At 41.9% G+C, this 26,175-nt stretch overlaps 1 protein-coding gene across 1 annotated transcript in view; it reads right to left on the reverse strand.

Moving 5' to 3' along the window:
* The window catches only part of CFAP69 (cilia and flagella associated protein 69), a 62,974-nt gene that overhangs the window by 22,657 nt on the left and 14,142 nt on the right, over positions 1–26,175 (reverse strand). Inside the window, exons 5-14 of the mRNA XM_084858937.1 lie at positions 25,788–25,864; positions 18,747–18,845; positions 13,399–13,548; positions 13,102–13,279; positions 11,635–11,758; positions 5,674–5,722; positions 5,462–5,583; positions 3,716–3,932; positions 2,148–2,312; positions 466–578 (exon numbers count right to left, since the gene is read on the reverse strand). Of these exons, the coding sequence (XP_084715063.1) occupies positions 466–578; positions 2,148–2,312; positions 3,716–3,932; positions 5,462–5,583; positions 5,674–5,722; positions 11,635–11,758; positions 13,102–13,279; positions 13,399–13,548; positions 18,747–18,845; positions 25,788–25,864 (1,294 nt within the window). The remainder of the gene's footprint in view (positions 1–465; positions 579–2,147; positions 2,313–3,715; positions 3,933–5,461; positions 5,584–5,673; positions 5,723–11,634; positions 11,759–13,101; positions 13,280–13,398; positions 13,549–18,746; positions 18,846–25,787; positions 25,865–26,175) is intronic.

A 26,175-nucleotide genomic window follows, 5' to 3' on the forward strand; every position in this document is an offset into this window, starting at 1 on the left:
AGATTTTGTCAATGAGCAGACAATGGAATGAAAGCCGCTGACAATCTACAAAACACAGACAGAATGGATTTAACAAAATCTATACATCTCTACTTGAAGCACTGGCTCACTCATCACTATTCTTTGCCCTTCCAGGAAAGAGGGAGTCCAAGCTTATTAAATTTGCACAAGTAGCTTCTTGCCAGATGGAAGGAATTGTGCCCTTGCAACTGGCAAAGCTTTTCAGTCTTCCAGTGTTATTTTGGAAACAGAGAGTTTTCTATGCTGCTGCTGCTCCTCCAAACTGCTAGGGAAGATTAGAAGCTTGTCAGTTTAACATCATAAGATCTTTAAAAGTGGAAGCAAAGAGTACATGACCTATATAACAAAAACTGTAAATGTGCAGTACCACTCGATTGTATATGATAATTTTAGACTTCATAACACAGACACCTCTCATTTCAAAAACATGGTGAGAATACACACCTTTCTATGAAGATTATTTTCACAAAGTGTTGACAGGATAAGTAAGATATCGATCTGAATTTCAATTACAATGGCATCTTCTTTACAATTGTTTGCAGTATTCTTTAAGATACCTAGTAGAATATAACAACAAAGAGTCTTGAGGCAACCCCTCTGGAAATTGTTACGCTAACAGAATATGTGGGTAATATCAAATTTACTTGTCTTGAAAAATGCACCATGTTTGACCAAAATCAACAGAGTTACTTTAAGTACATATAAGGGCTGTGCATGTTCAATGTTTGTTTTTTAAAACAGCATGACCCCCCGCTCCCCATGCACTATACACTGCTTTTGAACCTCCCATTATTCCAAAACAAAACAAATGACCAATGATAGTGCATCCAGTTAATAAATTTATCAATTTCAAAAATTATAAAAACAGATTTTAAAATATGAAACATTTTGGCATAAAAAGCTAGCTTATTTGACTGAAGCTGGTATTTTATGCCAAGACATTTCACATTTTAAAATCTGTTTGTAATTGTTAAAATCTATACATTTATAAACTGGATGAGCTAGCATTGGTCATTTGTGTTGTTTTGAAATGCTGTGCCATGCGCATCACATCACCTACATATTGGCTTATTCCTCCCATTATTGCTATACTGTGGCAGGTAAAGCTATTTTAAGAACAATTTAAAAGGAAAATATCAAAAGCCCTATTAGTCTGATAATAGCCATAGTCCGTGTGTGTGCGTGTGTGTATCGATTTATATATCGATCGATTGATCGATCGATCCATCCATCTATCTATGTAATGTGTTCCAGGATAATCTATTTGAGTGATTCTGCATCAGAAAGATTATAAAAACAGATGGTGAAAAATAAAGGCTAGACTGTGAAGACCAGAAGTTTCCATTACGTCACAATGAGTCTGTTGACCCTTACCAAGTGAACCTATGAAAGCTGACAACACAGCTTATCTTTGGTATGGAGACAAGGAGAAGGAAAAACAGCTGTATGACCAAAAAGTGTATTAGCAGGCTTCTGGAAAAAGACTCCAGGTAATCAAAAAGTTGACTCTTTAACAGTGACAATCAATAAAGTGTACGACTCTCCCTCCCAGTGAAATACAGATAGTACTTTCAGAGTGGAATACTGCGTAGCACTCCAGGAAGCCAACATGCAAACAACATTCATGACTTCTACAGTAGTGCTGATAAACATGCAACTTTGTCCCTTGAATTATATATCAACACTACCTTTATAGAGGTGTATGGTATATGTAGTCATTACAGAAACAATACTTTTCTGTTCCAATACTTCCCCCTATTTTGATTACAAATTCATATACTGTTCTTTAAAAGAATAACCTAGCTAATTGCTTAAAAACTGAAAACGAAAAGAGGATAGATGAGTCTGGAGATGTCTGCCCAAGAAAATATATTTTCGTGTGTAGCCCCTATTGGAGCCAATATGGGCTGTGCAATTCTGTACAATGCTGTCTATAAAGGATGAAAACACTACCATTCTGTATAATGTTGGTTATAAAGGAAGAAAAAAGATAATTAAAAACTGATTGTTAGAACTTAAAAAATAAAATGTCAAAACATAATAAAAGTAAAATCTGGAAGAGTTTAGTTCAGCAATCCATGTAATCTTGAATTAATGAAGCAAAGAGAACTTAAGCTATACTTTACCCAACAGTTGATGAATTGCTCCCTGATCACAAAGATCGAGATTCACAGCATCATCACAAAGAGACACAACAGGATTCAACACTCTTAAGCTGTAGCGCATCTGTGCAAGTTTGGATCCACGTCCACCTGTACCATAGAAACTGTTCCCTTGAGCAAAGAAGGGATCTGCAGAAAGCAAACAAAGGAAGTTGAACATCTTATTTTGCAATATAGTGTATGTTCAACCTGCAGAAGTTGGGATGCTGCAAGGCCTTTGGTGTAAAAATGATTGAAAAAGTATTGTAAACTTTAACAGTGTACTTTGTCACCACAACACAGATGCTCTCCTAATATTTAATAAGGTACCTAATTCAGTGGTTGTAAAGTAAGAAGTTTAATGGAAGATCACCATATATAAAGGAAGATGTTACCATGGCTTTCTGGTGTCCCTGTGCAGGAAGAAGAAAAACTGAGAAAGGAAGGCATGCTGTATATGGGGGCTCCAGACTCCTGAAGTGAATGTTGACAAAGGACATGGGGCAATGCCTGCACTTCCCCTCACTTACTAAAAAAGAATATACATGGGTATATATGTACATGTACACAGGTATACATGTGCAGACTGTTTCCTGAGGATTTCTCCATACCCAAGGTGTATCCTACACTTGCAAATTAATTCAGTACAGTTCCCATGTGTGTCACTGAATAAGGGCTTTATCCTGGTCCCTGGAGCATCAGGCTTCCCCCTGGTCTTTGAGACAAAGAGTAGAGTTTTATGAGGAAAGCTAAAATTAATTTTTTAAAGCTGTGTTTGTTCTGATGCCTGTCCAATGTCAGTGTCTACGCAATTAAAGTTCTATGCAACAGTCAATTTTGTTAAAGACTGCTGACTATCCTGCTTTCTGTGACTGAATAGTCCAGTGATACCAGCAGACCTCAACACATCACTAAAATCTAAATAAAACATTGTGCTTAATCAGAATAATCAAAGTCTAGCTCAAATAAAAAGATACCGCACTGCTTCCAAAAGACATCCAGGCACTGGAGACACTCCATAACTGTTGAGCACTGATAAGAATATATCTTGTAGAAACACTGTAAAGCACCATGACTTGTACATTGCTGGCATTATGTAATAATAAGTAACTGAACAAGCTAGAACTTATCTATGGATGAGGCCCAAGAGATTATGGCCACTGGCAGAACTTTGAACTACACTTCCAGTCTTGTGAAGGGCATCTAAATGGTGTTGCGCTCAATAGCCATAATGTATTTGGCAATACTCAGAGTCATCACTTACCAAAACAGTAGTGACTCTGAGGCCCTTTGGACTTGCAATGCCTTCAGATGACCAAATTCTATGGGATTTAACTGTGAAATTATTGTGGAGATGGGGATCACCACGTGGTGGGAAATGGATTTTCTCAGTCTTTTGCTTTCATGAATACAGGTATTAAGCAGAACATCCCACTCCCAGCAGTATGCAACTGTAACATTTAGTTTTCAGCTTTAGAAGACACAAGTCAAATTGAGCTGTGAGTCCACAACTACTGTGTGTAATTAAAAGTAGTCCTAGCCTGTCTACTCACCATTGCCCATACACCAGTCTAGAAACATGAGAAGGCGAGTATTTCCTTGGCATGTCATATAGTCTTCTACCAACAAGGGTGCCATTGTAGCTAACGTGGCAATTGCATGAAGCTGTAATTCTTCATACTGTGCTGCAGACATGTCAAGCACTCCTGGCTTTTCATTTGGTTTTAAATAATGAAACAAAGCCAACATAACCTTACCCTCATGCAGCAGCTAAAGAATGAAAGAAGGTAAGATATAAAACATTGCTTTAAAAGGAAAAAAAAACTATAGAAGATAAAATACACTTAATAATTGTCATGCTAATATTTATGGAAGTGTGTCTTTAACTTTTATGTTTTGGGTGACATTTCAGGTGCAAAGAAATGCTCTCTGCACTCCTCTGACATTTTTCCACTGATAAGAACAACGGTCCTATTGTTATGTCATAGCTATTGGCTAGTAAGAATATGTTCTTACCTAGTGGTCATTCTAGGAGGCAAGTATTACACTTTAATTGTGATCTTATAAGATTAGTAAGCTGTTAGTCTATTTCCATTAGGATAAGCTAAAGTTAAATAACTTTAACCTACAGGGTGGGGAGGGGAGATGTCAGGGTGGAAACTGAGCCCATAGAACCCCAGAGCAGTTCTGATTCTGAGGAGAAACAGCAATCCGTGGGAGAGGAGCCCGCTCATCCCTCACAGGCACAGCAGCTGGCAGAGATTCCTCCTGCTGGCATTCCTGAAATAGATAGTGACCCGGGCAGTGAGAGAGTGCGGGAGGGGGGCTTGCTAGATGCTTGATGCAGACACAGGGAGCGACGAGCGATGGAGGGTGTGGAAAGGAGGCGTAGTGCCCGTTTGGCGCGCAAGCAACGGTCGCGTCCCGTGGACCCAAGGGAAAGAGGGAGGAACTCTCCCTAGCTCATAAAGTTCAGGGTCTGCAAATGATTCTCCTTCAAACAGGGACCAACTGCCTAACCTGGAGCATACGCTACTTTGCTGTTCATTGCTTAGTCGCTGGTGATTAGCATCTGAAAGAGTCATTAAGTTGTAAAAGGATTAAAGCCTTGAAAAGAATCCTTTTGTCTGTGTCTTGAGTTGGCTATTGGAGTAGACTGAAAGAGGCCGCTAGGGCGCTCCTGACAGGAAACATGTGTCTGAGTATCTTGACTTTTAGAAGTGATAATACAGACATGAAGCTCTTGGATGGCTCACAGATGATAAGACAGAGTGGCAACATTTAATAAACTTTGCTGGGAAAAGTATTCTTTCTGGTGTATATCTACTGAGGTAACTTTCATTGGCTTGGATCACTTGTAGGTTCTTCTTATAAGGTTACAGAATATACTACAGAGGAGGAGGTTATAAGCACATTCAAAAAGCCAAAATGAGATTCATGCATTGTTGATAGTGGGCAGTAGGGGTGGTTCAATCACAAGCAAATATAGTACTACACCATTTGATTCTGTCATTTGAAAATGAAGCGGGCTGAAAATGAAACGGCCTGATTTATACTGAAGCTGGACCACTTTCAGAATTTCTTATACACAAACAGGCAACCTTCTAAATATAGCCTAAATTTGCAGCATATTTTAATCAAAATTATATTGTAGGGAGAAAACAGCAGCTTGCTTCAAACTACACGCTGGTGTATGATAATAACGTCTTTACAAACACATTTATATAGAACTATGTAAACATGGGTAATTAAAAATGCTTAATGATTAAATGATCCCATCCCATTCTGTTATGTCCTACCTGCACTGTACATAAATCTTTTGCTAGTACGGTAAGCATGTTAAGCAGCAGCTTTTTCAATTCAAAATCTTCGTAACAGTAAGTGAGCTTGAGCCCTTTTACCAAAGGATTATGACTTTTCACTGTGAAAGACACAAAAGTGATTTTACAAACAATCCTAACTCTATCTTGATAAGCGGCAATATCAGTTACTCAAAAGTTAAATTACGTACCTTCAACAAAAGTGGCAAATAGTATTAACTGCTTGGCAAATCCAGTTTCCTAAAATATATTTAAGTACAGTTAAATCATAGTGAATAATTTCACTGTAAATGTTTCTATTTTAGTCTACATTTGTTTAATTCATTGTACCAAAAGGTCGGGGTAAAAATGAATAAATCAAAAGTAATAATAAATAATAGATCACTTTGATCATTTCTAGAAAATACCATGCATGTCCTTTTGTCCATGTGATAGAAAGGCAACTAACAGTGCAATCCAATAGAGGTCTACTCAGAAGAAAGTCACATTGAGTTCAATGGGGCTTACTCCCAGGTGAGTGGGTATAGGATTACAGCCTAAGTATGGTTAACTCCTGCAGTCCTATGTCACAAGGCAGGGCTTAGCATCTGAGATCAGTAATGAGGAGTTTCCCCGCTCCCGAGACTAATACATAATTTCAGTTTCCTGGAACCTGTGGAACTCTTTAGGAAACTAAAATTTTGTTCCTACAGGCAACATTATGGCCAGAGACCAATTAACAAAGAAAAGGAACAGTAAGAGTATAGAAAAGGAAGAGACATCCCCAGGAGGCATTGCAACAATGAAGGTACCCATAAGGCATGCCAAATACAAATCCAGGGGACCTTCAGGCATCAGCAAACAGATGGGAATTGACAAATAATAAACCATTGGATGGGGCTGACTCCCTTTCCATCACTTAGGCAGAAGGAAAATCCATGGTAAGTCCAAATTTCTTTTCTCTTCCAGCAAGGTCAGGAATGCTGTGTCCAGGAGCATTCAGTCATCCTTGGAAGTGTCAGAAGATCCAATTTGTCTGCCACCCATGTGTTTAAAACACTAGTTGGAACATCCTCCTACCAAACAATGCTTTGGTAGAGTCTTCCTAGCATTCCCAAATATACCTACAGGAGAGGCCTAGACGATTCCTCTGCTAATGATTTTAAGTAGGGTGTTCAGAGAAAGTAGCAGAAATGGTTTCTCTGCACTGAAAAAATGAAGAACGCACAATGTTCCTGCTAGAAGGACTTAGCCTTCTATTGCCTCATGGGTCCTTGAACTGAACCTCTTCCTCCTTCTATAAGGAAGAAAATGGGCCTTGCCTCATCAGACCACATTAGTTGGCCTTTGCTCAATAGATGTCCTGTGGAACTGTGGGCCTGTCAGTATAGCTGACTCAGTGGCCATTGTGACTAGAATCTTCTCCAATATGCTGTTCATGGCTTCTACTACAGATGTAAGTATTCTGCATGTTTTAAAATTCACTGCCTTCCTGCCACATGGCAGGAGAGATTGGGGAAACTTTAACTCAGGAAATAGGGAGTATCAGAAACCTTTAGAGTGGTTTATGAAAGAAGGGAGAGGGAATCCTTTAACTGTATGGGCTAGAACAGGTAGTTTTCCAGATGTTTTAGACTTCAACTTCCAGCATTCCTGACCACCGGCCATGCTAGCAGGGTCTTATGGGAGTTGAAGTCCAAAACATCTGGGGATCTATATTCTGCTCACCGCTGGGCTAGAAGATCACAAAACCCTGCTTTCTTGCAAAAGGCATGAATAATGTGGAGGCAGGGGCCATTCCATGCCTCCAGATGCCAGAAAATTTTAATCTACGTCTTTTGACACAGAAGCTCAGGAATTAACTAATTTCTCACTACCTTTCCTCATAGGACGAGAACTGATTAGGGAAGAAGTAAGAAGTAGGGTCTTACACCACCTCAGATGCAAGACTAAGATTTGCTGTTTGGGCACTGGATTGTTGAGGTGCTCAGAACACCTCAGTAACTTGGTGCCAAAACAAGCCCCAATTCAGGTCCAAGTTGGGATCTGGATGGGGTAGACAGGGATCATTCCCATAATTGTGCTAGGCTTCCACAAATGCAGAAATGATGCTTACCCTCTTCTCTAGCTACAAACCTGTAGCTGGGGAGTGGAGTAAGGGATTATCCTAGACCTTGTGCTGAAGTACAGTGCAAGGTCAGGTTCTAGGGGAGGCACAGGATCCTGGAGACCACACATTTTAGCTTGGCACAATCAGCCCAAATTTGTGGACCCCTGCACATGAACTGCCCATGCACTACACTCTTCAAAAGGGTCCCTGCTCAGTGTCCCTTCTCCTATAGAGTTGCAGAGGTAGGAAGGTGGGACAGCGCCTTCTATTGCTGGTGGTTCCCAGGCTCTGGAATTTTGCTTGCATTGACTTCTGTTTTAGAAAACTACATTCTGGTGTCAAGCTAAAACCATTTGTTTAGAAATGTTTTTGACTGAGCACCTCAAAGTGTTTTAGGTTTGGCTGCAGTTGTATTTCTGCTATGTCTTAATGGACTATTAGTATGATTTGTTATTTTATTGTTTTATTTTGCTGTTATGAGTCACTCGAAGTGTCCCATATAGGAACAGAAGAGCAGGATATGAATAGTTTAATAAATAAATATGACTTCTAATTCTAGATACCCTAATGGTGCAATCCTATGCATGTTTAGACAGAAAAAAGTCCTACAACAGTCAGCATGCCCCAGCCCAGATGGCTAGCTGGAGGAATGCTGGAATTGTAGGATTTTTCTGCCTAAATATGCATAGGATTGCACCCTGAGTATAACAGACAATATCTAAATGGCTGCTAATAATGTCTGTATATTAGTAGTTAATTTTGTTATGTTATTAAATAATAACTGTAAATAATAATTGCTAATAACTGTTAGGAAGAAAAGCCTGGTAATGATCATATAAGGGAGTAAAAGTTAATTAATATTATTCTTCACATGAAGCTATGCCTATCAATCTGTACCTGTATCTGTACCTTAATTGTGGAGTGTAATCTATATAAATAATGAAAGACAGCTATATGTAAAAGGGAAGGACTGCCTCATCCAAATCGAAAAGATTTGCATCCAATTCAATATATATTCAGAACAATTAGAATGCCTAAATACTTCTATTTATTTATTTGTTTGTTTATTTATCAGAATTTATAGACCACTTATCATAAAAAGTCGAGGTGGTATACAATAAGAAAACAATAAAAGCATAAAAACAGAATACAACATCTTAACAGCTATATACTTTGATCTTATAAACAGGTTGTCACAACTGTGTGGTGTCTGAATTGTTCATACTTTTTTATTGCTGAGAGAGAAGGTAAATACCTATGTTCCTGCCGCACAACTCATAAACAATGTAAAATGCTTATATATAATATAGGTAAGTGAATGAAGCAAAAACTTCAAAGAAAATACAAGATGAATCAAGCAGATGGCATGTTATCAGAACCTAAACTATTTGTAGATCCATGTAAGAACTCCACTTATAACCTTCATGGATAATTTTAAAACAAACAAATGGTCTGATTGTATTAGCTCCTGCAATGGCACAGCAGTTCACATGAGTGGGTTACAGAGTGCAAGCACAAGTGCATAAATGGTGCTTTGTGGTGAGACACAACTGCAGCCCCTATCCTCTATTTGCTAGCAGCTGCTTTGAACATGCTTCTTCCTGTTGCTGGGTTTAAGTGCCATTCACCAGATTAAAACTGCCCTCTTCTCTCAGGCATTTGGCAGCATATTACAAATAGTTTTGATCAGGTCCTAGATTGTCTCTGGCTGATTGTTTTAAATTTTTAAAATTGTTTTAAATGGGTCAGTTTCAAACATACCAGAGATGTTTGAAACTGACCCATTCCCTGAGTACCCTCTTTATAAGAGAAAAACAGAGAGTCTGATTGCCTAATGTCCTGAGTTTTCCTCAGTTAGATGCAGAGAGCCTGGTGCACACAACTTTGTGTCACCAATTCCTTCTAGGGTGAGATATACTAGGACAAAAATTTGGAAGCAGTATTGCCTGTATCCGGGAAAACAACATTAACTTTAGAAATGAAGATCAGAACTGGACAGAGCACCACTTGGTCAGGATAAAAAACACCTAACTCCTGCCTGTCAGATAGGGCCCCCAGCTCCTCCACCCTCCTTAGTTCCCTAAGTTAGAGCCCTAAGATATACATACCATGTGGGTTCAAAGAGTGAGGCTGTGAATTATCCCTCAGGGCCAGGGATAATTCTCAAGAGGAGAACCTATGAACAGTAGGAGCGCCACATAAAATCATTTAACTGGAGAGTGACGGGAAAGACTAATCCCACCCCTATGTGCTAGCACTGTCCCTAAGGCTGCCACTGCTTGAGTGTGTTCAGTATAATGCCTGGTCCAATCCTGCTTGAAGGAAACCCAAACCATCAGGCACATATGCTGAATTAGGAGAGATCCGCTTTCTTTTGTGTTATCTTTGAAGTACAGTCATAATCTCACAGATCTTCTTGGTGGAACATTTACAACAGGCTACAATAGTTTGGTCTACCAGTGCTGAAAGACCAGAGTCTAGGAGCTGCTGCTGGTCAACCTCCAGGTGCAGAGCTGGAGCCAGTCTGAGTTTGGGTGGAGAATCAGGCCTTGATTCAGGAGATCTTGATGACTCAGTAGTTTCCAGGATAGGTCACTACTGAGGTCGATCAGCTCGGAAAACCAGTGTCCTGTTTTGGCCAGGCTCTGAGCTTACAGAGGAAGCAGACTGCAGTACTTACTAGCAGGACAGCATAAAGGCAGGTAAGGCAGAGTCACATCCGGCAAAGTTAGGTCAAGGCATGTAAGGCACTCATGCCTTGTAAAGTCAGGTCAAGGCAAGTAAGACAGAGTTGCATCTGGAAAGGTCAGGTCAAGGCAGGTACAGCAAAGTTTGGCTTAGACAGGGCAGAAAAAGTCAGGACCTTGGATAGACCACTGTGAGACAGTTGGCTGGAGTGTTGTCACCCATGGAAGGGCTTCACTGAAGTACATAAGCCCTCTGAGATCTCCTGAAGGCTAGCCAGCCTAGACTTGCTACTGGCCCATACCCTCTGAGGAATTTCTGTGCCCTTAAAGAGCCACTGCCTGGTTTTACAGCTGTTGGCTTCTATGGTACATATGTGTGGGAGAATGGGAGATGTTCTGGAAGTAACGCTTCTGTAACTGAAGAGTCTGGTAAAGCTGTGGCCTGGAATGGAAGGACTATGAATGGGGGAAGGCAACTCTACAAGAGGTACCTTCTCCCCATCTGTATCCTCTGCTGGGCTTGAATGTGGGACCAGGTCAAGGAACATGGCAGTCTGGGCCAATGGGGAGTTATCATCACTATCTGCATTTTGTGCGCTTCGACTTTACAGAGGATCCTCACTATCAGCAGGAAAGCTGGAAATGTGTTCAGAAGGCCCTTGGCTAACATACTGAAAGGGCATCTGTTGTTTCCAGTCCAGGATTCTGATAACTTGAGAGATACCATGCTACTTTCCTATTGGAACTCATTGCAGAGAAGTCTAGTACTGGTGTCCCCTGGTATACAGCTATTTGCTGGAAGCTGTGTGGGTTACGGCCTCATTTCCCCTGGTTTAGTCTCCTGGTTCAGCCAATTGGCCTGGACATTAAATGTCCCCTGGATGTACTCTGCTGATATCAAAACCAGATTGTGTTCCACCCAGTTCAGGAGGAGGCTCTCCTCTATCTAGAGTCTGCTGAACTGAAAACCTCCTTCTAGTCCAATAAACCTTTCAATGTTGGCCCTGCCTTCCACAGAAAAGGAGTTGACTCTTCACGGTCTGCTCCACTACCCCACTGACCATCAGTCAGCACAATCTTATAACTGTGGGTTTTAAAAAGTTGAGAGATACATAGCATAGCCCACTAGCCAGAGATAATTGCTATGGTGAAAACACTGCCATAAACATATTTCTCTATAGTACAGAACTCTAAGAAAAAAACAGAATTATTTTGCAAGATATCGAAGTAACCCAATATATTTCAAGGGAAAAAAAATTGCATCTGTAGTGTATATGCTGATGCTAACTGAACACAGTAATAACCACTTTTTAAAATTTCCTTTCAAAAGACCAGCAACAAATGGGCCTATAACACTCAAAATCATGTATACATACAATCATTGGTGTTCCTGGGTTCTGAGCTATGAGGGTGGCTATCACCAAAATGTCATTTCTTAACTGACGATCGTAATGGCGGGAACCATGTATGAGTAAGTTTGTAAATGCCTCCTTCAGAGCACTGTTAAAAAAGTGAAATTCTGTATTTTAGTTTATACACTCTATTTCTCTCTATGCAAACACAGAATACAGCCTTTACCGAAGTCTGAAATTCCAAACATTATTTTCCTTCACCTATTTGAGTTACACTTAGGGTGATATCCAATGTTAGTCCTACATACAGTAGACGCATTGAAATGAATGAGACTAACTTAAGTGCTATTTATTTCAATGGGTCTATTCTACATAGGATTAACACTGGAAACTACTCTTAAACTTTAAACATTTTTGAAATATTAAACGACTAAGCTCTTGAGCTATCTACAAAATAGACATCAGACGTGAAGTAATACTGAATTGCTGGCAACCGTTAATTGAACCTAAGAAGAGCTGTGGTGGATCATACCAAAGATCCATCAAGTCCAGCATCTTGTTTTGCACAGGGGCCAGGAAGCCCATAAGAAGGGCATAAAGGCAACAGCCTTCTCTATCCATTGCACACCCGCATCCCTGCAACTTATATAATTTGGATGTTTCATTCAGATATCATGGTGAATAACCACTGACAAACATATTAATTTGACTAATCCACTTTTAAAGCCAAGCCAATGGCCACCAGTGTGTTTTGTGGCAGCAAATTCCCTAAGGGTGCAATCCTATGCAGATAGGCGGCAGCCTCTGAACTTGAAGGCTGCTGAATATCCAATGCAGAGTGGGAGGCGCCTTGTGTCTCCTGCCCTACATTTAAGTTAGACAGGCATTTTCACCTGTCTAGCGGAGGCTTTGGGGACGGGGAGAGAAGGAGGCTGGCTGTGGCAGCCACTTCATATGGCTGCTTCCCCGGTCTCCTCCCCTCCTCGCCCCCAGGAATACCCCCATTTCCCTGTCTCCATGTTCAGTTTTCAGAACATGGGGAGGCAGCCAGCATGGTTCTCTCTGTGCTGGCTCCGAGGGGAGCACAGTTTCCTGGCTGTGGTCAGTGCCCTGTTTTCGACCTCATAGCCAGGAAACCGAACAATTCTATGTCCCCCAGATGCTGTCTAGGGGATACAGAATTGCTCCCTTCATTAATTATTCATTGTGACACAGTGACATAGAAATTGAAAATATAGATTATTTATTTATTTATTTAAATTACTTATAGACTGCTTAATATTGTAAGATCTCTAAGTGGTTTACATAAGAAATATATTATGTTTATGGTAACTTCGGAAGATTCAATAGATACTAAGTATTAGTAAAAAATAGAAGTTCCTTCTCCCTTTAAAAGTAAAATGAAACTACAAAATAAAACATACTAGGGCTTTATAACTTATGAACTAGCAAACACAACACTGGCTTATATGCAATTTGAGTTCACTTAACTGTACACATTCCAAGTTACTGAGTTGATTAATAATTTCTTCCTTGGAGGTTTTTTCTAATAAATTCCAGAGGATTTCTGAGGAACGGAATAGCAGCTGCCCAGAGGGATCAACATCATTCAGATGAGAACATAATCTTGTTGGTGCTTGAGCTTTCATCATAAGTCTGCAGTTTGCTTCTGCAAAATGAAAGGATAAATAATTAGCTCCCTTCATATTGCTATTGCTTCATGAAATAGAAAGCAAAATAGACAAAAGATCAGAAAAAATTATTTTGAAAAATATAAATTATACCAACCAGAAATAGAAAGATGTTGTAGTGTTTTAATTATCCATAATTTCTCAGGAAGTTGATTTTCGACTAATGTCAGTGACAAGACCAAGGTTTCTGCTAAACCTCCTGTTTCTACCATTTGCTTTTTGTAGTTTGCACTTATAGGTTGGTAAACTGTATAAACAATAATTGAAAGATGTCTGTCAATACTGTATAAATCATATTGCCATAAAGCAAACAAAGAATTATGTAGGCTTATAAGTAGGCTGACCATATGTACCGTTTTAAATGGGACAGTACCGTTTTTTTCATATTTCCCAACTGCCCCATTGTTTTAATATAAATGTCAATTTTGTCCCGTTTTCAATTTTTTGTAAAAAACTGAACGTGTTTATCATAAGGCTCTATGCTAATCAATGCATGCAGTAAAACTACTAGTGTGATGAAAGAGGAAGTTCCATTTACTTTATCCAGTCAGGGCCAGGCTTCTTGAGCTAGCGACGATCGAATGCCGTCCCCTTGCTTGTCTGTGGTGAAGGAGAATTCAAGAGGCGGTCGCTAAGCCCCATTCGGCGTGTAGGAGCCAGGAGGGTGAGTCTTGCTGTTATTTCTACCATCATTCCGCCCATAGAGATTCTTTTTGCCCTACATTCAGTTTGATTCGGACTTTTCAGACTCATATTTCGGTTCAACAGGCTGTTACCTATTTTTTTATTACAGCGGAACTCTCCAGTGGGACATTAGCATATATCAGCTTGTGATAGCACTCGGGGTGTTCATTCCTTTTTCCCCCCTTTCTTTTTGGTGTATGTTTATGATTTTTTCCAGTCTGGCCACTGCAGTCCTGCATTAGAGTGTTCAGTGTGGTATGCCATACAGATTTGTTTACTGCTCATGTGATATTTTATATGTATTTTATATGTGTATATTTATGAGTGTTTTTGGTGTGTATATACAATAAATTAGTGTTATTCATTTGCGCCCCTTTCCATGTTCTTTTGCAGTGAGTTTAGGTTGTTTTTCATGAATACGGAATATTACATAACCCCGTCCCGTTTTTGTCATCCCAATATCCCGTTTTTGTCTCAAGGAAATATGGTCAGCCTACTTATAAGACTTCATCTTAGAAAGCTGTAGGAAAGCTTTCCCAATAATTAACTAGTTTCCAGATAAAATGAATTTCTAAACATATTACTATACTAAAGCTGGTCAAAATCCTAGCCTAATATTTCACTGAATTAAATGTTACCTGAATAGAATAAATGTAGAGTTATTTTTTTATTTAATTAAGGGCATCTCTACACCAGCCTAAAAGCCTGCATTTAAAGCGGGGCTTTCTGCTTCTGTATTAAATGCAGGATCACAGTGACTCCTTTTTTCACATGCTTCATTTCCCCCCACCCCTTCCCCCCTCCTTCTCCCTGTATCTGAGTCTTCCATTGTCTTTCATTAATCTCGCTCCTCTTCTTGCCGCTTTTACTCTTTTCACAGAGGAAACTGAAGTGGAACACAATGGGTAATTTGATAGCTCATTATCTGCGGATCTATTTAAAAACAGAACAAAGGGCATTTAGTGCAGGAGACACCTTGAATGATCATGGTGTCATGTAAACAGCCCACAAACTTCCATGAAGGAGCAATCTCAATCGCAGGATAAATGCTCAGTGTGAAGGAGCCCTAAGAATCAGATTTTTAAAAAACTAAACTATAGGCTCATTCAGATTGTAAGTTGCATGTCCTCTCTTATACCAACCCTTCCTTCCTCCTCTCACACACAGTTTATTCATTACTTTCTGTTTTAATTAAACTATTGTTTGTATTACATCTGAAATGGCAAACTAGGTTTTTAAGAGATCTCCCCCAAATCAAGATTGAAAACCAGGTTTTATTTAATTACTTCCTGTGTGTGTGGGGGGGGGGGGAAGAAGTGGAGGGAGAGAAGAGGAAGCATGCAAGCACAATGCTCAAAGTTAACCATCACTATCAATCAAATATATTAGCCCTATGCACATGTTAGTTGCATGTAGGGCACTCATGTACAGCTGCAGGCTCCTGGCCCCATTTGCAAACATTATACTCCTGGACTAGCTCTGCCCCCAGCCTCCCATGTTAGATACTGTTATGAAGTAGCTCAGAGTGAACAGTACAAACTCCATCTTGGGGCAAGCCCAACTGAGGGAACAGGCAGGAACTCACCAGGGACATGCACACTGGGATTGTGGGGGAAGGATCCCACCAAAATTCCTTAGCTAGAGAAGTTTCCTGAATGAGGCTCTGCACAGATGCAGAGCCCAAATTGTGAAACGCACGGAGACCACCAAGAAGAAGAATTCAGTTTCTCTAATAAACTTCTCAAATAAGCATGCCCCAAGGGGGTAAAACTGAGCACAACATAAATACTCTGAATACCTGGTCAGTATACTGCAGCTGCTCCTATTGTGCGCTTAACACATGTAGTCAAGATAGCCATCTTCCCCAAGCACCCTCCTTTGTCATAAGGGAGGAAGAGACATCAGGTCTGCTGTGAATGGCGAGCACCACCATTCCCAGTAAAAGGAGCCAGTTTTGCTAGTTTTAAGCAATTCTGTCATACGGGTTGACATCACTTCTTTTGTGTAAATAGTATAAAAAGGGAGGATTTCAATAGCAAGTTGTCACCTTTTTTTCTCTAGGAAAAGCTGGTGTCCAACCGTGGCTGACTAGCAATCCATTGGGTTCTCTTGCCACAGGACTCTGCCTAGAGGGCGGATCTCCCAGGGAGAAAGACAAACTCAGCATTGTGCCCCTATTCTGTAATTATTGTTTTTATTGTATTTTAATGTGTTTTGTTTTAATCTATTTTAAAATGTTTTTGTAAACTGCTTTGAGTGCCATTTTTGAGGAGAAAGGCAGGGTATAAATCAAATCAATAAATAAATATCGGACAAGCCCAGCTCACAAGCCCCCAAATAGATGGTGGATGCTGCAGCTCTGCACTGCTCTGCCCCAACACGGCTTTGCCTGCCTTGATAGTTAACAGACTGGCAGGAGAGGTCTGCATGCTGCCCCTGCACAAACACAAGCCTCATTTTAAAAGGCAAAGTAATTTCCCGCCTCCCTTGTTTCACCAGAAACCAGGTGTTGCAATGCTCACTAGTTCCAGTCTGCAGAAAAGGGCTTCAGTGTAGGGTATATTGCTTTTCGAACTCGTTTTACAAATTGTAGCTTCCCCACCCCCCTCATTTCTAAGTGTGTATTGTATTTTGGATCTAACCTTGAATTTGTTTGTGGTCAGAGCCTCAGCTTCTTCTGTGCAGGCTGTAAGGTTTGGCAGGATCACAGCCAGGGCCTCTTTTTGAATTAAGGGCATCCCTGGGATCTCTCAGCTATAACTCCCCCACACCCCTTGTGCTCAAGAAAAACTTTCTATAAAGACACTTTATTACTCTTGAAACACAGAGCAATATTGCAATGGGTTGCCCTACTGGCAGCAATCTCCGAGGTACTCAGAAGGAAAAGATACCCCAAAGGTGTACAAATCGGAAAGCGTGTGTGCTTCAAGGTAGATTACTTCCTGTGGTCCTGCAAGCTACAGTGAGTAGATGCTGGAATAATCAGTGTACAGTTCCCCTTCCTTTTCACTGTGTGAACAGAATGCTGGACTAGATGGACCCTTGGTCTAATTCAGCATGGCTCTTCTTATGTTCTTTTTGCATAAGCTCTCTTTCCAATCCGCTCTTTCCACTGACTCCAAAACCCTCTCTTCAGCGCTATGCTCTCCTCCTCTTTGCTCCCATTAAGTGTTAGGTGCTTCTATTTACACAAATGTCTCCTCTTTACTCTATCATACCAACCCACCCCTCCCTCAGCAACACAAGCTGTTCACATGTCTCAGCAGCCTCACTTCTAGGCCTGGAATCCAACCTCTCTGAGAACACAGCTAATTTCCCCATTGAAACAATTCTTAGTGAAGGCTGGAACACCGCCAATTGGTGTAATGTTTAAAAAATGCTTTCTCCAAAACAGCGCATGCATTTGAAGCCACGTAAACATGAATAAATGTGCCAATATGGCATAATCCTCTTCAACTTTGTCTGGCTGTGGATCTCTTTTGGTGGGAATTGGCTTCTTAGCCATTGAAACAATATTTGTCTAAAGATTCCTTGTGCATATCTCATCGGAAAGTGCATGAGTTCATACATGTATCTGCAGGAGCACATTCTGTGACTGTGGAGGTCTGAATAGGAAATTCTACTGATGAGCAGCTGCCCATGTGTTGGGGTTCCATGACATTTAGACAGCAGCAATATTGGATGCCTCAGTTGCGCAGAGCTCCAACATGCAAGCAGCTGTTCACACATACAACTTTCTATTCAGACCTCTGGGCTCAACATGAGAGGCAGAGTTAGCCTAGGAGTGCAACGCTGGGACGGGGCCAGGAGTTCAGTAGAGCTACACATGAGAGTCCTACATATGTGCATAGGGCTACTGAGTTAAAACTGGTTTTCTACGTAAAAGAGAAAACCATGAAGGAAAATATGTGACTGTTGAGGGTAAGTGCATACAACCATTAGTTGCTTCCTACTAGACTTAGGGATTAGCAAGTCAGGACATCATAGGTGTTAGATGGCAGGAGATGCCATCCTATATTTTCCCAGGTGACCCACCGAGCTCATATGGATCATCTTCTATTTCTGTGTTATGTCCTCGAACTACTTGAGCTCTGCATTTATAAATATTTCTACGTCTACCAAGCAAACATAGCAACCAGCTGGAATGTATGTTTGTTCAGGAAATATGTGAAGTTAAAATGGAAACTTGATTTATAGAATTTATTTAAATCACCTTGATTTAAATCAGTCTGCAATGGAAAACACACACTATCGTCTGTCTGGAGAGGAATTGCACTTAACTAGACAAGGGATGAGAGAGAGGTGTAACAAGCTAAAACTAAAATCTAATACTGACATGTTTTCACTTTTACTATAGCATCAATCAGTATTACGAGTATCTATAGCCCAGTTCAGACCGTTACCCAAGATGAACATTTGTGTTCCTACAGCTGAGATGCAGGCCTATGCATCTCCTTCCATCACACTCATAATGTAATGTGTGACAAGGATATTCCATATAGAATATAGCATATTGGCTAGGAACGCATCATTTTCACCCTAAAAAGGGGAAAGATGATGTGATTCAGCCCTATGTATGCATAGACATCCATGTTGAGTACCTGTGCCTTACATTACCTTAGGTGCATCTCATACAATATGCTTCTGTTTGTTCTTCCATTACTACAGAAATAGGATCTTCAGGCTATCTGATTCAGGCCTATGATACACTGATTACATTTTATTAAGTACGTATCAAAAATATATAAAAATAAATTTTACCTTCAAACTCTTTCTTTGGTGGCTCAGCATGGTAAAAGCTAATAACACATTTACAGATTTGTATCCTTACTTGAGAACATGGTACCCTCATCAAGTAACCTGAAGAGATAGGTGTAAGATTGACAGGTTATAAAGCTATAAGATGGTGATACAGTTGCATGAGTTAGATCTCCTGTATAACATTAATATTTCTTCTCAGTATTTTATTGTAACAATTTTGGTTTCCAGGCCTGAGAAGTAATAGCCACTAACAATGCCACCTTCCACAAAAGGAGGCATAAGTCTGTAGTCACCAGGCCTAGATGAGAGTGCCTTAAGCACCACAGAGACACTCTAGCTCAGTACCATAGTGCGGACTGGTGGTGCTAAGTTCCTTATCCCTTTTAAAAATCTTTTCACTGTCAGATGTGAGAACACTGAAAACCCCTCACCAGTAGACCCTAAGAGATGACAATTTGAGTCCTTTCTCGTAAAGGGATAAAAGAAACTGAAGAATTTGGTATAAGGAGCACTGACGTGGGTGAAAATGGTGCTTACAAGCAAAGTCAGAAAAAAGCAGTCCACTTCCTGGAGCAGGAAATTGCTTAGAGGGCTTTCATGCAGCATCAAGGATCCATTGAACCCCAGCCAGGGCTTCAGCGGTGTCTGTCACCTGATCCTCCATGCTGTCATGCAGAGAGTAAATAGATATGGGTGTCTGGTCCAGCCCCCCTCCATGGTGAAAAGGGATGGGTATGGTGGAAGCCACTGATACCAACTTCTTGCCATTCGAAGTAGGAGGGCAAGCCAAGGCTGGCGTGGCCACCACAGTGTGATGAAGATATCCTCAATGCTGTCTACCACAATCTTGATAGATTAGAGTTAATCTTAATAGATTAGAGTTAATAGATACAGGTATCTGGTCCAGCCCGCCCTCCATGGTGACAAGGGACGGGTACGGTGGAAGCCACTGATACTGACTTCTTGCCATTCGAAGTAGCAGGGCGAACCAAGGCTGGCGTGGCCACCATGGCATGATGAGGATATCCTTGATGCTGTCCACCACAATCTTTGCTAGGACTCTGGTTATCAATGGAAAGGGAGGAAAAAGGTAAAACAGTGCCCCTGTCCATCAAAACACAAAGGCATAGCCTCTTGATCCCTGGCCTTGAGCCGCTCTGCTGCAAAAAATGGGGCAGACTGCGTTCTCTGGTGCGAGAAAAAGATCACTCTCCAGTCTTCCCAAATGTTGGAAGGGGTTGGTGAGCACAGTCCTCCTCAGTTCCCATTCATGGGAGGTCAGCATTGTCCTACTGAGCTGGTCTGCCAACACACTGTTGACACCAGTGACATGGATTGCTACCAGTCCGATCTGACAGGGTATGAACCAATCGAATGAGATGGGGTACCAGACCACCTTACCTGTCTCCTGAGAAACCTGTACGAGGGTCAAGAAGCAACAGTAAGAACTGGACATGGAACAACCGATTGGTTCAAAATTGGGAAAGGAGTACGACAAGGCTGCATATTGTCGCCCTGCTTATTTAACTTATATGCAGGGTACATCATGTGAAACGCCGGGTTGGATGAATCACAGGTCAGAATTAAGATTGCTGGGAGAATTATCAACAACCTCAGATACGCAGATGATACCACCCTAATGGCAGAAAGCGAAGAGGATCTAAAGAGCCTGCTGTTGAGGGTGAAAGAGGAGAGTGCAAAAGCTGGTTTGAAACTCAACATTAAAAAAACTAAGATCATGGCATCTGGCCCCATCACTTCCTGGCATATGGAAGGGGAAGAAATGGAAGCAGTGACAGATTTTGTTTTCTTGGGCTCCAAGACCACCACACACGGTGACTGTAGCCATGAAATTAAAAGACGCTTGCTCCTTGGGAGGAAAGCTATGGCCAACCTAGACAGTATAGTAAGAAGCAGAGACATCACCTTGCCGACAAAGGTCCGTCTAATCAAAGCTATGGTTTTCCCAGTAGTAACGTATGGCTGTGAGAGCTGGACTATAAGGAAGGCTGAGCGCCAAAGAATTGATGCTTTCGAACTGTGGTGCTGGAGAAGACTCTTTCGAGTCCCCTGGACTGCAAGGAGGTCAAATCAGTCCATCCTAAAGGAAATCAACCCTGAGTGCTCATTGGAAGGACAGATACTAAAGCTGAAGCTCAAATATTTTGGCCACCTAATGCGAAGAGAAAACTCTCTGGAAAAGACCCTGATGCTGGGAAAGACTGAAGGCAAAAGGAGAAGGGGACGGCAGAGGATGAGATGGCTACATAGCATCACTGATGCAATGAATATGGACTTGAGCACGCTCCGGGAGAGAGCGCAGGACAGGAAGGCCTGGCGTGCTATGGTTCATGGGGTCACGAAGAGTCGGACACGACTGAACAACTGAACAACAACGAACCAATCGAAAATCTGGAGCGTAAGGCAAGCAGTGGAAGTGATTTGGTACCTCCCTGCTTGTTCAGGTACGCAATGTCAGTGGTGTTGTCTGATGTCACCTGGACTAGTCTGCCCACCAGGTCCAGTTCAAATGCTCAAAGTGCTTTTTCCACTGCCCGTAGTTCTGGGACATTGATATGGTGAGTGGCTTTGCTAGATGACCATTGCCCATGCATTGTGAGCTCCCCATCCCGAGAGTGACGTGTCCATAGTCACCACTGTGGATGGGGAGGGCTGAAGAAATGGCATGCTGCAGACGATATTGCTCAGTATTGACCACCATTGAAGAGAATCTTTCACCTCGGAGGGCAACATGAGCCTGACTCGCTGGGTGTTCAGGTGTCTCATCCACAATTGCGCATGTTGCACAACCACTGTTGTTGCCACCATGAAACCCAGTAGATGTTGAATCTTGTATGCCATGGTGGAGTTGCTTGTGAGCAAGTCTACTGCCAATGATGTCAGCACTTCTACCCTGGTGTCAGGTAGGAAAGGCCAGGCATATCGAGTCCAATAGTGCCCCTATGAATGTTATGCTCTGTGTTGGCAGAAGGTGAGACTTGTCAGCATTGATATACAGTCCCAGCTCTTGCAGGAGATTGCAGGTCACCCCTATCAACTGAAGGAGTCGAGTCCTTGTTGATGCCACCAGTAGCCAGTCAACAATGTACAGATAGACTTCCATGCCTTGCAGTCACTGATGGGAACACACTACAGCCATACACTTGGTGAACACCCTCGGGGAGGTAGCAAGACTGAAGGGCAGCACCTGGAACTGGAAGGCATCGGTACTGATGGCAAAGTGCAGGTAGCATTGATGGGACTGTTCTATGGAAATATGAAAACAGGTATCCTTGAGTTCGATAGACGTGAACCATTCTCCTTGAAAGAGGAGAGGGATGATAGATGCCAGGGACACCATATGGAACTTCCTGGGCAAAATGAACTGGTTCAGTTGTTGAAGGTCCATGATCGGCCAAAGCCCTCCATTCTTCTTCTGTACTGTTAACTACCCTGAGTAAAAACCATCCCGCAGATGGGTGTGCTGAACATGTTGGATTGCTCCTTTGTCGAAGAGTGTCTGCCCCTCAGCATGGAGGCCTGGAGATGGAGCAGAAACCCATACGGTACCAAGAGGAAGGAGGGTTTCGAACTTGATCTAGTACCCCTGCCAGACTATGGCAAGGACTCAGGAATCTGATGTAATGTTGCACCAAGCTGGATGAGGCGAAGAGGCACATCCCCCAAAGAGGCGTTTTGAGACAATAAACGGGAATGGACAGTAAGAAGTAAGTCAAAGATGGTGCTTGTTCCCATTATTTGGTTTCCTTTGGTAATCATGGAACTTCGAAGATGGGAAAGTTTTTCCAGACTGACCTGCTTGAGATCGCTCCTGCTGGTGCTGTTGAGTTGGCGCTGGCTGGTACTGAACCAGAAGATTGGAACCAATGGCATTGTCTAGGTGGTGGCTGCAGTAAGAAATCCATGCCGCATGCGGTGGTATGGGCCTTCTGTACCAAGTCTAAGGCACTGTCAGTCTTAGCATTAAACAGACCTTGCCTGTCAAATGGCAGGTCCTCGATCTGGGCTCTGGTTTCTTGTGGGAGGCCAGCCAACTTCAATGGCGATGCAGGACAATAAGTGTTGAATGTCCAAAGACGACTCCACATAATTTGCTGCAGACTTTGTTGCAGCCACTTCCCTCGGTACCAGTAAGACAACAGATTGGTCCTGGAGACCTACAGTATCTCCAAGATAAGAAGAAGGAGAACAGGCTCTGGCAGGAGAGTAGCCGATGTCTGCGGCAGACAATTATCAATCTAAGACTAATTCACAATCGTCGGCTCTGCTTTCTGTTTCGTCACCTGATATGCTGGAGGGCTCCAACGAAGCCATTTCTCCATCAGAAGACTTGGGTCAATTTTTCAATCAAATCTTGAGAATGGCCCAGGCCTTAGGCCTTGAGACTCAGCAGGTCGACTCCACAATCCAAGATCCTGTCTTTAACACAGTAACTGCAGAATCCTTCAGACCTGTGGCAATTCCTCTACTTCCAGCTTTAAAGGAACCCATCAAGCAATCATGGAAAGACCCTTCTACAGTGCCACCAATTTCAAAGCTATTAGACGGCATGTACAGGAGACCAATGCTGAATATCTATTTAAACATCCAGCACCCAACTCCGTGGTCATTGAAATGGCACAGGGAAAGTCTTGTAAGGTGCATTCCTCCCTGACAGACAAGGAAGGTAGACACTTAGATTTAATTAGAAGGACAATATTTTCCTCTACATCGATGGGCCTGAAGATCACAAATTATCAGGCAGCAATGTCAGGTTACCAGTTACTACTTTGGGACAAAGTTGGGTGACTTCTCAATCTTCTACCTGATGACAAGAAGTTGCTGGGCCACTGTCTGGGTTCCCTTTATGACCTGGACCCCTGAGCAATTCCTTAAGGATCTCTTGCCTCCTTAAGAGTCCCACCTTCCTTCTTTTAAAGTTCCCCTTCCCGATAATGTGGGGTTTAGGCTGTAGATGTGGGGTGGTTGGTACTTCAGACACTTGGGTTTTAACCACAACAGTTTACTGGTAAATTAAAGTAAGCAAATTATAATTAAAGGTATTTACACAATAGAGCTGAGTCATACAAAAGGCATAAAGAGAAAATAAAAGTTGCAAAATGCAAGTTCCTTTGTCCTAACTGTACTTAGACTTCTCCAGGCTGCTTCTTCCTGCTCCCTCTTCAGGCTCTGGTCTCCCCAGCTCTGCTTACAGCTCTGGTATTTCTGACTCACTCTCTTTTTATACTCTCCTCCCCCAAAACTGAAAGTACTGCTTCAGACCTGAAGAAATGACACTTAACTGGGGAAATGGAACTACTCCTCTTAGGGATACCCCCTCCCAAGAAAACACTCCAGGCCTCTAGGCCTGACCTTCTCCCTTGCCTCTGTAGGCCTCAATCCTTGACAGCCACCCTTTTCAATCTGAAGCTCTAAAGCTGTCCAGGTAACAAGTTAATATGTCACATCATCAAGTGGATTGTAATTCACTTGATGATGTGACCCCATCAACAGTGGAGGAGCAGGCACTGTCCTTGGTATGGATGAAATTATGGCATCTTCCAGCTGTGGTGGAGGAAGAGAGGGCCTGTGTCGAGGGCCACTGTCGATCTCGAGAAAACTTTGGTACAAAAGGGAATGGCGACTCTCGGACCGGATCATTACAAGACATAAAAGGAGCAGGGAAGCTTGATCCCGAGCAGAGTCATGAGCTTCTTCTTCTTCTTCTTCTTTGGGTTATTAGAAGAAGAGAAACTAGCCTGTTTGGAAACTCTTTGGTGAGTTTCTTCATAGAGTAAACGTCAGATGGCCCAGGATGGGGGTGCTTGCATACTCATTGCAATACGACGTTGAGGGGATGGTGGCCCCAACACTGGAACAGGCTTGTGCGCAGTAGACTGTGCTTGTGAGGGCATGTCCACCATTTTCCATAGAGTCCTCAATGGACTCCAAAGCCCTTTTCCGAAGAGTGGATTTCAGACAATCTGAACTCTTTTTTTCTCGCCTGTTTTGAAAAGGCTTTACAGTGAGATCAAATCTCCACAACGTGTCCTTCTCCTAAGCAGAACAGAAAGAGAGAATGGCTTTCCAAGGGTGGCAACTTTGCCCTGAACTGGGAGCACTTTCGAAAGGGTGCCTGGAGGACCATATGCCCATGAGGGTGATTGCGACAGATGTGAAATTAAACAAAACAAAAAGGATAACATTAAAAAGAATGAAGATAACTGTAGAAGAAGAAAAATATCGAATAAAACCTCAGCAATTGTGAAAAACACACACTTTCAGATGTCTGAAAGAAAGAGAAGTCTCCCTAATGAGGTGCACACAATGGCAGTCGAAAGAGTACTGAGGGAATAAGTAGGAACCCACTAGGGACATACGGAAGGGTTCTCACCAAAATTCTTCAGCGATAAAAGTTTCCCGAATCGAGGCTCCGCGCAGGTGCACAGCCCATGTACGTGATGCATAGAAACCACAAAGAAGAATGCTTCCATATATGACCACAGAAAAACACAAAAAAATATATGCAGGCTTTTCTAGTCCACCTCCATGAAAGCCCACAGATGTCCTGTTAGACCAAAAAACAGCATCTTATACGGCAATCTATAATACTGCAGGAAGCAGCACCACAAAGAAACGAAGGAAGTAAGTAAAAATTGATTTGTGTCAAAAGCATGAGAATAAAGAAAGCAGATAACTTAGATTGCTCTCATGGTATTATACAAGTGAGATGTAGTAAGATTTGATGCACATGAACAGCAACCCAAGGCTGAATCATATGTGCTTAAGCACACTGTCTTGAAAGGGTTAAACAAACATAATTTCATGGAAATACATAGCATAATCCTAAATAGAAGCAAATTCTACTTCCTAGTAAGTTTAGGATTACACCCAAAGGCTGTTTGGATAGTTCCCCTCACACTGTATGTTCTTTGGTTGGAATAATCTGTATGGGACAATCAGCTCTACAATGTATTGGATAATTTCTGGTACACAAAGACATGCCTAAAAAGTATGTGTCAGCATGCAGTCTGAAATTACCCAATTCTGCAATTGATTCTTGAACTTCTTCTGCATAGTTTACTTCATCAGATAACTTCTTTTTGTAAAATGGTAACCTGCAAAATTTAAAAAGGTAGTTATTACAAGTACATTTAAAATAGCATGGTAGAACATACATTCCTGGAGGGATGGACCCAAATGGTGGTGCTGGGGGAGTTTGGCTCCATCCCTTGGCCACTGACATTTGGAGTGCCTCAAAATTCTGTCTTGCCTCCCATGGTTTTCAACATCTACATCAGAGGTGGACACCAGAGGTGGGGGCCAGGGGGCTGCATAGACCAACCCCTGAATCCACCAGGGGCTGCACCCCACCCCTGCCAAAATTGTTGTCATGGTGGCCAAAATGGCTGCTGAATTTGATGCTGAT

Source organism: Heloderma suspectum, chromosome 5 (genome assembly GCF_057233095.1).
Source record: "Heloderma suspectum isolate Gila_16-S chromosome 5, 16-S_ref, whole genome shotgun sequence".
In the NCBI taxonomy this organism is placed as follows: domain Eukaryota; kingdom Metazoa; phylum Chordata; class Lepidosauria; order Squamata; family Helodermatidae; genus Heloderma; species Heloderma suspectum.